The following is a 9,828-nucleotide window of genomic DNA, read 5'->3' on the forward strand; positions in this document are numbered from 1 at the left end:
CCGACGAGCCCGGTCAAGATTCCCTCCGCCAGCAACAACCGCCATGGAACCCACCCTCAGAAGCGTCACACATCTCAGCGCCGACGGACCCGTGATTCGCGCTCGTCGGAGATAATGTCGCCTTCGCTTGCCGCTTTGCTGGCTGTGACAGATATTCCCCGGCCAAGACAACTTCAGCGCCGCCGTCGCACCGAAAAGACCCTGACTGTGGAAGAGGTCATCGACTGCCAGCAGGCGTCTGAGAAGGAGCTGAGCTGGTCATTTAGCCGCAGCCCTCTCGACATGCTGCTTTCGCCTCCTCATGAGATTGCCGACGACGACGATAGCGTTAGTGATTGCAACATCGGGTCCGCCATGTCAATCAGGACTTACTCTGTCGACTCGATCCCTTCTCTTGATGAGTCTTTCAGTAGTGATTGCCTCTCGTCTCTCGACAGCCCCAGGACACCAAGCATCTGCTCACGAAGGACGAGGTTTACTCCCATGCGAAAGTCACTGGAGCCTGTCATCTCGCCACCTGGATCCGTGGACGAGCACCCCCTGGCTGGAGATGACGCCGATGTCGATGAGATGGACATCATCACCCTGGAACAGCCTGAGGAGGTTCAGCCCAGCAAGCTGCAATTCCTGCAGCCCTTTAAGCCGCTTCGATCTGTTTTCAAGTCCAACTTGACTGCATCGCTGCGTGCTTTGAGATCGGCTGCCAAGTCTTTCTCGGGCATCAACCTTCCATCTATCCCTCCGGACGACTTCCTGACCCGCTCCATTCTCACCATCGACCCTAATGTGCCCTATGCTGATGAACGCCGGCCACCCGTCTCGGAGGAGATGCCTTCGGCAGCGATGCGCCGTTACTTGAACCCTACGACGAATGCACGGATCGAATCTCCGACAAAGACGGTATTTGCAGGGACATTTGCTGCTTCGATTCAAATGCGCACCTACAAGATCCAGCGTTCCCGAACGGCGCCGGGATCTTTCCGAAACGCTTATCCGTCAACTTCGCTGCAGTCACAACCGTCACCTGCGCCTCAGCAGCCACAGCCGCAGGCCCCCACTCAGACACCGCCGGGCATGCGACAGCGCGAAATGCGTGAGAACCCCGATTTCATCCGTATCGCCGTGATGGAGATGGCCATGCGCAAACGCGGAAAACTAGACGACCAAAAACCCGGCCGGGCCCGCTGGGCGCTCCCTCCGAGACAGATGTCGACAAAGCCCTACGAGGTGGCCCCCAGCGGAGTTCCGGTGCGGTGGATTCCAATCACCGCTTAAGGGCAAAGGGCAATGCTGCTGTACCACGGCACCACAAGCCACAGGCAGGTCAAAACAGAGGGCCTCCGATTCCTGCAAAGCGATGACACGTCATGTCCCTGAGCAGGGTTCCTTTGCAATGCCGGATCAGGCAGGACAAGCAGCGGGATGCCTGCCGACAAAGCACCCACCTCCTGAGCTCATTACGGAGTACCTGGAAGCCTACCCGCACCACTGGGTAAAATGATGCAAATTTTCGCCCCCCAACCACAATGGAAGGATTTTGGAAGCCCAGCCACGAGTCAAGGTCCCACAAGCCGGCGATGGAACCCCGGCACTATCCAGAGGGCAATCGAACTGACAGGGCCCTGACCCTGACTCGACCAGACAAGACGAGGGGAAATGATGCACCACTGCATGGCAAAACCCGCCCCGAACACGAAGCCGAAACGCCAGTCTCTTTTTTTTTTTCGATGGAAACTGGACCTCGGGACAAAGATTCCGGCACAAAGTCAATTGACATTTGTCAATGGCAACACGATCACCCAATCACGAAACCCATTCGACATGGGACACATAACATCATCTAGACAGCGACAGGCATTTCCAGGAGTTCTGACACATGACCCAATTTTTTCTTCTTTTCTTGTTTTTATTATTCCCCTTTCTGTCACCGTCGGTGGAGAAAAAGCATTCAAAGCACTGTACTGGCATGCATGCGAGGCGAGGCGAGGCGAGGGTGGAATTGATTGATTGATTGACTGCTTTCTTGCTTGCTTCTGTCTGCAAATTTTTCATGCAATCGCTTTCTTCTTTTCGGACAAGACCCTTGAGGACTCTCTCTGCACCCCACTCAGACGGCATTGGCTGATGAGTGAAATGGCTCACTGGCTGTCAATGCCGGGGCTAAGGAGAGTTCTCGGGAATGCAGAAGAGGTTTTCGATTGCGGAGAAGGGCTGGCAAGCAAGCAGGCAAGGGGGAGACAGGCATTGCATTGCATTTGTTGAGGGAGTTTAGTTGGTATTTTGAAAGGGCAGGGCATGCAGGGCATTTGGCTTGGCGAATACGGACAAGGGCATTGAACAACCTACCACGCACAATGGTACATATCACACACACACACACACAGATTTCACTCAACTCTCACAGAGTTGCCTTTTGAGACAGACAGCAAAAGGAAAGGTTATGGCGGCATGGGGCGCAGGCGGCATCAAGAACTAGCGGTCTATATTTTCGGATACCATTTGTTGAATCGAAGCAAATTTTCAGTCACACACATACATACACATGCATCCTGAGAAGTCTTATCTTGTGGTCTTTTTGGCGTGGGAGAAGGGAACTCTTGTCTTGCATGCCCGAAAGCGGCAGGGCTAAAACTTGGCCTCATCGATGAATGGGCAATTGGCAATGCAGGCATGCCCAACCACTTTTACCCATGAATAAAAAAGTGTGAGTTGTACATCGTTTCCCGGTCAATGAGGACTCGAGCAAGCTGGAAACGCGTGATGAAGTCAGTGTCAACATGTGAGCCTATCAATGGGCCGCTTATTGATAATATCCTCCTCCATCTTCAGCCCTCTCCAGACGGTCAACCCTTGGTCGGCACGACCTTCCTCGACCCGTGGGGGTCACTGACAGACAAACAGGAACTCAGATCACGCGGGAAAGAAAACTTCTAGAAAGAAACGGAACAAACCCCCTTGGTCTCCTTTCCTTGTGGAGCTTTTTTCCCTTTGACTCAGACGCTAATTAGCCAGGGGGGAGGCTAGAAGTGTGCACCGAGCAGAGAGTGCACTTCCTCCTGTGCAATCGGTGATTTCCCGGAAAGCCAGCAAGAGATAGGGAATTTTTAAAATTACCCCGCTAAACAAGAGGGAAATAAAGCGGAAAGAATTTTTTGGTCGTTTTATTCAAGCAAGGGTCTTACATGTGCAGTAGCGCGTGGTTGGGGAAGATGGGGGACATTTGCATGTTCTAGACCGCCAGACACTGTTTTTCTCCTTTTGTAAAGTGTGAAGCGCGCTTAACGAGCGGAAGCGGTGTGTTTCTGTAAATTTGCGGGTTGATTTTCTGGGGTTGGGGGATAGGGGCAGGGATGAAGGATAACCCTGATGTTTTACATGGGAGTAGGCAACTTGTAGAAGGTCAGTCAAGAATGTGTAGCCGGGGTTTGGAGTTTTGATACAAAAGAACTGTTGTGAGAATACACCTGCCTGTTGGAGATGATCTCCGTGAAGCAAGGGAAAAAATCCATTCTCAATCATGGCGTGGTAGTTTTGAGAGTAAACTACACACCCCTTGAATCAAACGAGATGGGAATTCACATGCTTGGATATGGCTATGAACTCGGTCTATCCGAGTAGCACCGATAATATGATGGAGCGAGGCTAGGAAAGTTGCTAAGCATGTCATTCATTGGACCCATCGGCTCTGTTTGCCGGAGTTGTGGTGCTGTCAAGACACTGCACGGACTATGCTGTTGGAAGATTGCACATGGGTGCAGTACGAGCTCAGTTTCGCCCGAGAGCGGATATTTGGCACACCAACGTGACGATTCGATATGCATGATAATTAATTCTCGTATATAACAGAACAGTTTGAGCCCATTGAGACCTAAAACTTTGGGTGCGAGGCCTCTACTGTTGCCCCTATTGAGAAATTGATTCAGATACTTTGATCCCTATTTTAGGTGGCATAAAGTGATATAATAATAACCCAACAGAGTGATGAAACTAATGATCAAAAGAGAGTATCAGAGGTCCCCTTGGCTTGAGTTCTGCTCTTATTGTGCGACCACTGTCATGGACAATCATTAATAGATACTAACAAGAATTCCCCGACAACAGCTTGTCTTTGTATTATTCCAAAGAGGTGGTAAATCTATGCCCTTTTTCACTCACGACACTTGGCTATTGAATACTATTCTTATTAAAACTATGAATATGCCAACCATCCATGCCATGTACTCCTCAGTTGCTCCGTCCTCAACATGGAGAGGTAAGCAGTCTCGTCCAGTCTATCCTGCAGCTCTTTAAACTTGGACGTCGGAGCCTTCTTCTCAAACAAGATATCCAACTCCAAATACGTGAGCTTCCTCGTCTCGGGCAGCCTGAAATAGCACCAGATGAAACAGACAAAGCTCGTACTGGCATACAGAAAGCACGACTTTCCACCAAGGTTCCACGCCGACGGATTCAACATCTTGGGCATGACGATATTGTTCACCATGATGGCTATGTTGTACGTCACCCTGGCCAGCGCAACAGTCTTGACACGTAAACGGGTGGATGGAATCTCGGCCACGAGGACGTAGCACACCGGACCGATGGTGAGGTCGTAGAAAAAGGTCATGGCGATGATGATGGCCCCCAGGGCCCAGTCTGCGCCCTTGCGACTTCCCAGTGTTACTGAGACGATGCCGCCGGAGAGAAGCAGGATGACTGGTATCATCAAGCCATAGAGGTATAGCTTTCGACGGCCCACAAACGAGAGGAGAGTCCACGACATGATGCCACCAAGGATACCGACTCCGTATCCAGCAACCGAGAGGTTGAACGAACTGGACGCGTCGAAGCCGGCTTGTTCGAAAAAGTACGGCGCGTAGGATGTAAGAGACCAACCGGAGAGTGCCTGGCATATCCAAGCCATACAGGCTATCTCGGTTCTGCGACGGTTGACACCCTTGAACAGGTCCAGATAGCTACCACCACCATATTTTAGAGTCTTTTCAACTCTATTGGTGTGCTGCATCAGCTCTATTGTGTCGTCGATATCCATGTTGCTCTCGTTGCTGAGACGATAAAGAGCGTGCTTTGCTTCTGTTGTTCTTCCATGACGGATAAGCCACCCTGTACATCATGCCGTGTTAGTCGAGTCACAAGACTCAGGGGTGTAGGGGATTCAATCTCACATGGACTATCAGGAGCAAAGCATATGCCAAACAACAGGGGTATCGCCCAAGCCCATTGCAAGGCGAATGGGAGGCGATAGGACCACTGAGATGTGTTGTGCACCAATGCCCGAAGAATGCCAGTCCCAATGACTTGACCAACGAGCCAACACATGTTGATGTTGCTCAGCACAAAGGGGCGTAGGACAGATGGCACAACTTCAGCTGCATATGTGGCAGCCAAGGTTTGAATGACGCCCCATGATATTCCTGAAGTATTTGTTAGCTGAGCATCTCCCGAGGTTGGGAGACTTTATTCATACCACACAGAGCTTGCGATGCCAGCAAGACACCAATGCCGTTGGCGAAAAAGGCTCCAAACACGGCAGCACACATCCAGAGCAGACTCGCAATCATCATCTTGCGATATCCAATGACGTCGGTGATGTATCCATGTGCCAAGAGACCAATGATCTCGCAGCCAATAGCCGCGTTTTGCAGGCCCATCTGCCAAGAAGGCGATATCTCGTATACTTGGTCCTCAGGAGGCGTGTTTGGTGGCAAAGTCGGTCGTCCATATTTTCGCCTAAAGGCCGGAAAGGCAAGGAAACCCGTAACTAGAGACTTGTCGTATGCTTCCATGACAACCGTGAGGAACAGCAACAGAGACCAGCCGACGGCTTTGGGATACTGCCGACAGCAGCGAAAGAATGTCGTTTCCTTTTCGATGGCTACGCCGCGACGAACCCGCCCTGCTGTGGTGTCAAGGCTGGACGAACGTGGGAGCCAAAGCGCGTCTGCAAAATTGATTGATACATGCCCCGTAGAAGATTCATTGTGGCTTTGCAAGATTGCAAGGCTATGAAACTCGGGCATGGGGATTTCGTCTTCATCTTGAGAACGGGTTTCGTTGGCCGGGCTCGTTGAGTTCATCTCGGTCGCACGTCTCCTGGTCGTCGTCGTATTCTGACAGAACCACGTCTCTTTGGAGGATAGAACTTCATCGGGTGACAGAAACGGGAGTCGCGGCAAGTGGAGGAGTGGTATGCAAAGGTGAGATCTAGAAACGGGCACACTTGAAGTTCCTGGCCCATTCCCTAGTCGGTGGGAGAAGTTGAAGAAGCATCTTCGCTCGAAGAGTGTTTAGACGACCTGGAAAGAAGGAGAGAAACCTCCAATGGGGAAAGCAGGCTCTTTAAGACCCCATAAACCGTGCAATGTTACATGTTGCGAGGCGTCATGTTGACAGGGCGATTGGTCAATGGCGCCCGGGGAAGCACAACCCAAGCCGTGGCTGAAGTTTAAGAGACAAGGCGAACAGAAACAAGAAGAAACAGTACACCAAAAGACATTGAAATGCCATGTTATTCTGCGCCCTTGGGGGTACTGGTGTCCTGGTGGTGTCCTCGGGCATACGCTCGGGCTGTCAAGGTCCGCCTGGCGTCTAGGGATGGTCTAGCCTGGGATTAGCTCAGCTGGTCAAGAACTCGGAAAAACCCCATGATTTCCCAGGCACCGTCTCTATTAGCGACAGAGTTTGGCCGCTTAACGCCGTTGGAGTCGGTGGAGTTTGGCACGTAAGAAGAAAGCTGTGACAGGTTAGAGGTTAGGGATGAGGCGGGCCGCTGGATCACCAGTTGGTTTCTAACCAGGGGTGAAGGCCCGAATTGTCGTCATCTTGCAGGATCGATCGAGAAATGTTTTGTGCATTGGATGGATGTTGCTTGTTGTTCATGGTCAAGCTTGTATGAAGGGGTGCAAGCCACTGCGTCTGTCTGTACAAGTGGGTCACGTGCTTGTGCATTTCGTGGCTTGCCTCTGCTTTCCGCCACAGTCATGTAACTGACCGTCCTGGTTCTCACGAATCATGTGAAACTTCATTTTTCACTCTTATACAACTTCACCACATGATCTCAACCTTTCGTATCCGACTCCCTCGAAATGGGAAAGGCCACCTGGCTTGGCCCGCACCGGCCAAGAGAGCTTGGCAATATCAGACATCCATCAACAAGCACCAATTTGCTAGGTATAGCCGCGTGCAAGACATGGGTCTCGTGGATGACTATCACAGCTGGCAAGACGTGGACATGAACGGCGTCCAGATAGACCCAGCAGGTCGTTTAAAGCGCTACACCGGCTCGAGGATGCTTTCACCCGCTCGAGTAACAAAGAATCAGCAACCCAGGAAATTCGGTCTCCGATCTTCTCCTCAAAGAGTATTGAACGAGAAGGATGAAACAGATCAGCGAGATATCCGCGTGCTGCTCGGATACGCTTCGGACGCGTGGGCATCGAGACCTTTGCGGGAACATCTCTCAAAGATAGATAAGCTTCAACCTCCAAGGTTTGTCTGCCTGCACGGCGACCAGATGGCTCGTGAGGAATTACCCATCAAATTCCATTTGGGGGTATCCATATTCGATACAAGATCCGTCGAGGCTATTCAACAGGGTAGAAAGGATATAGGGCAAGCCATTAAATCTCACCATTATCTGGTTCATGACCCAATATTCCACCCCTTGAATAGCAGAAAGTTCTTGTTCGGAACCCCAGAGATGGCCACCGATGCTCAGATCGCAGAGAAGCTCCAGAGACTATGTTCACCGCCCAATATCCTCGTGACCTACGGGCCCAAGAGGGAACACAAGGCGCTGAAAAAGATGGGTTTAGACCTATCTCGCAATTACGTCTTCGACATATCCCACATGGCTCAGACTATGTCGGATATGCCCTACTCCATGTCCCTGCAGTGGGTGCTAGAGAAACTACAAATCCCGTTCAAGCCAGAGCTTCTATACGTGGCGGGCAACGACACCCATTTCGCACTCCAAGCCATGCTCATGCTGGCCGCCCTAGATGGAGAGGATCACCCAACTGCACGCAAAGTACCGACGTGGGTGCCGACGTTTAAAGAAATCGCCAAAGCCAAACTCCCTGACTGGGACCCTCGGACAAATTGGTCTACTCCGGCATGGTTTCGCGAGCAAGAGGAACGTTTCCGTCAACGCAGAGACATACAGCATCGTATTGTTAAAGAAAGATATCAACAGAGAAAAGGGCGACGAGAACATGAAGAATTGGTCCAAGAGAATGAAGACAGAAAAAGGTATCTTGAACGTCTAAAAGCTCGGGCTACTTATTTGGATATTGTGTGTGCTGCTGTGGTCAAAAATCGCCCAGACGAATAGGGAGGAGGAGTCTGTCAGCAGATGAGGAAGAAGCCTAATATCAGTCATCAATGACCCCAAGTCTGGGTAGCATCACATGTCACGTACTCAAGCAGGGGATTCCTCCAACGTCGGGATTTCATTCTCGTCCTTGTTCGATGTTATCTGGGGTATGGCACCACGCGGCCGGGGGGGACGGCAAGGCCAACGAGGGTTTGCCACAAGGAGCGGCTACAGGAAGCGGCACTCATCTTGACCTGATGACCTTGTGGTTGATTGGGATTAGAGGGGGGAACTCGTTCGGTGGACCCCGACCCGTCAAATCGTCAGATGGTCAGCACCAAAAGGGTAATCATGATGCCAGGAGGAGCGAACTCATTCCCGCGACATCGAAAGTTGTTGATAGATTTCACTCCGGCTGGAGCCGAAATCTAAAGATGCAAATCTTGGGTTTGAACTGTCTCGTCATGGTTTATGCCTTGAGTTAAGGAGTCATGATCAATACTCATTCATCATGGTAACAATTAATATCCTCACTGTTAGTGGTCGTTGCAATGCATACCCACAATTCCCCAGTATCAACTACCAGACTGCATCACAGCGACTTGGCAAGGAACAAAGATGTCAAAAACAATTAAAATAAATGAATAATTAATCAAGACAAACACCTCTACACCTCAAACAAACATGCATTCTTTCATCCAAACACATCAGCCTCATCCAGCGAACCCTGTTCCCCGGAATCGCCCGAATAGGGTCAGACTGCCCAGGGTCCCAGCCAGCAATCACACCACCATCGACCGACTCGCAACCGCATTGAGCCCTATGTGAATGCTACGCCTCAAGGGCTCAAAGGGGTCAAAATTTGATATAAAGATGACCTAGAGACTCGTAATGGAGTGATTCTTTCTTCACCAAGCTCTTCAATACAAGCATCGATACACAGTCAATTGCAGACTACCTCATCTCGACAACTTCTCCATCTACTTTTTCAACTCACTTATACGCTTCAACATTCACAATGGCCGCCCTCGCCAAGCCCGTTGCTACCCCCAAGTAAGTCCTACAAATTTCAACTCATTATTATCTTCTTTACTGACACTCTCATCAAGGGTTCTTCCCATCGTCATGGCCGTCGGAAGCTTCGCCATCGTCGCCGGCTTCGTCCGCTCCCAACTCGCCATCACATCAGCCAAGTTTGACCGATCCTTTGACAAGTACAACACCCCCGAGAGCGAGGCCTCGCGGGCAAGGACATTTGACGGTGCTGTCGAGAACCCCCGAACCAGCCTGTTCAATGCCCTCGGCCGACGACAGTAGACGACAACAATATCTGAGGGGATGGAAATCTTTTTACTGCGTACATATTCACAACGCTGAGCGTTCTTTATTATTATCACCAAACACCACCCGGATAGAAAGAGGTGGAATGGTTGACAAGGTTGGCTGCATTTGATGAGCATCGATACCACAAATTCATACATACACATAAACATGAGCATTCAATAAACTGTTAA

General features: G+C 50.7%; 4 protein-coding genes across 4 annotated transcripts; 3 read left to right on the top strand and 1 right to left on the bottom strand.

The window, feature by feature from the left end:
* Window positions 1-1,269, top strand: NECHADRAFT_14395 (uncharacterized protein; the record flags this gene model as incomplete). The annotated part of the gene is made up of 1 exon (XM_003044798.1): window positions 1-1,269. A coding segment is annotated over one exon (1,269 nt), but the record flags the coding sequence as incomplete, so codon positions are not given.
* A 2,897-nt stretch (window positions 1,270-4,166) lies between these two features.
* NECHADRAFT_70366 (uncharacterized protein) lies at window positions 4,167-6,424 on the bottom strand. Its single transcript, XM_003045199.1, has 3 exons — window positions 5,468-6,424; window positions 5,166-5,414; window positions 4,167-5,103 (listed from the first exon to the last, which is right to left on the bottom strand). The coding sequence occupies exons 1-3, from the start codon at window positions 6,075-6,077 to the stop codon at window positions 4,190-4,192; spliced, it is 1,773 nt and encodes a 590-aa protein (XP_003045245.1). The 5' UTR covers window positions 6,078-6,424; the 3' UTR covers window positions 4,167-4,189.
* A 627-nt stretch (window positions 6,425-7,051) lies between these two features.
* NECHADRAFT_100954 (uncharacterized protein) lies at window positions 7,052-8,332 on the top strand (the record flags this gene model as incomplete). Its single annotated transcript, XM_003044799.1, has 1 exon — window positions 7,052-8,332. One exon carries the CDS (start codon window positions 7,052-7,054, stop codon window positions 8,330-8,332), a length of 1,281 nt encoding a protein of 426 aa, XP_003044845.1.
* A 921-nt stretch (window positions 8,333-9,253) lies between these two features.
* On the top strand, window positions 9,254-9,818 carry NECHADRAFT_102726 (uncharacterized protein). Its single transcript, XM_003044800.1, has 2 exons — window positions 9,254-9,367; window positions 9,424-9,818. The coding sequence occupies exons 1-2, from the start codon at window positions 9,333-9,335 to the stop codon at window positions 9,629-9,631; spliced, it is 243 nt and encodes an 80-aa protein (XP_003044846.1). The 5' UTR covers window positions 9,254-9,332; the 3' UTR covers window positions 9,632-9,818.
* Window positions 9,819-9,828: the final 10 nt, after the last annotated feature.

The sequence above is a fragment of the Fusarium vanettenii genome (genome assembly GCF_000151355.1).
Source record: "Fusarium vanettenii 77-13-4 chromosome 6 genomic scaffold NECHAsca_20_chr6_4_0, whole genome shotgun sequence".
NCBI lineage: Eukaryota > Fungi > Ascomycota > Sordariomycetes > Hypocreales > Nectriaceae > Fusarium > Fusarium vanettenii.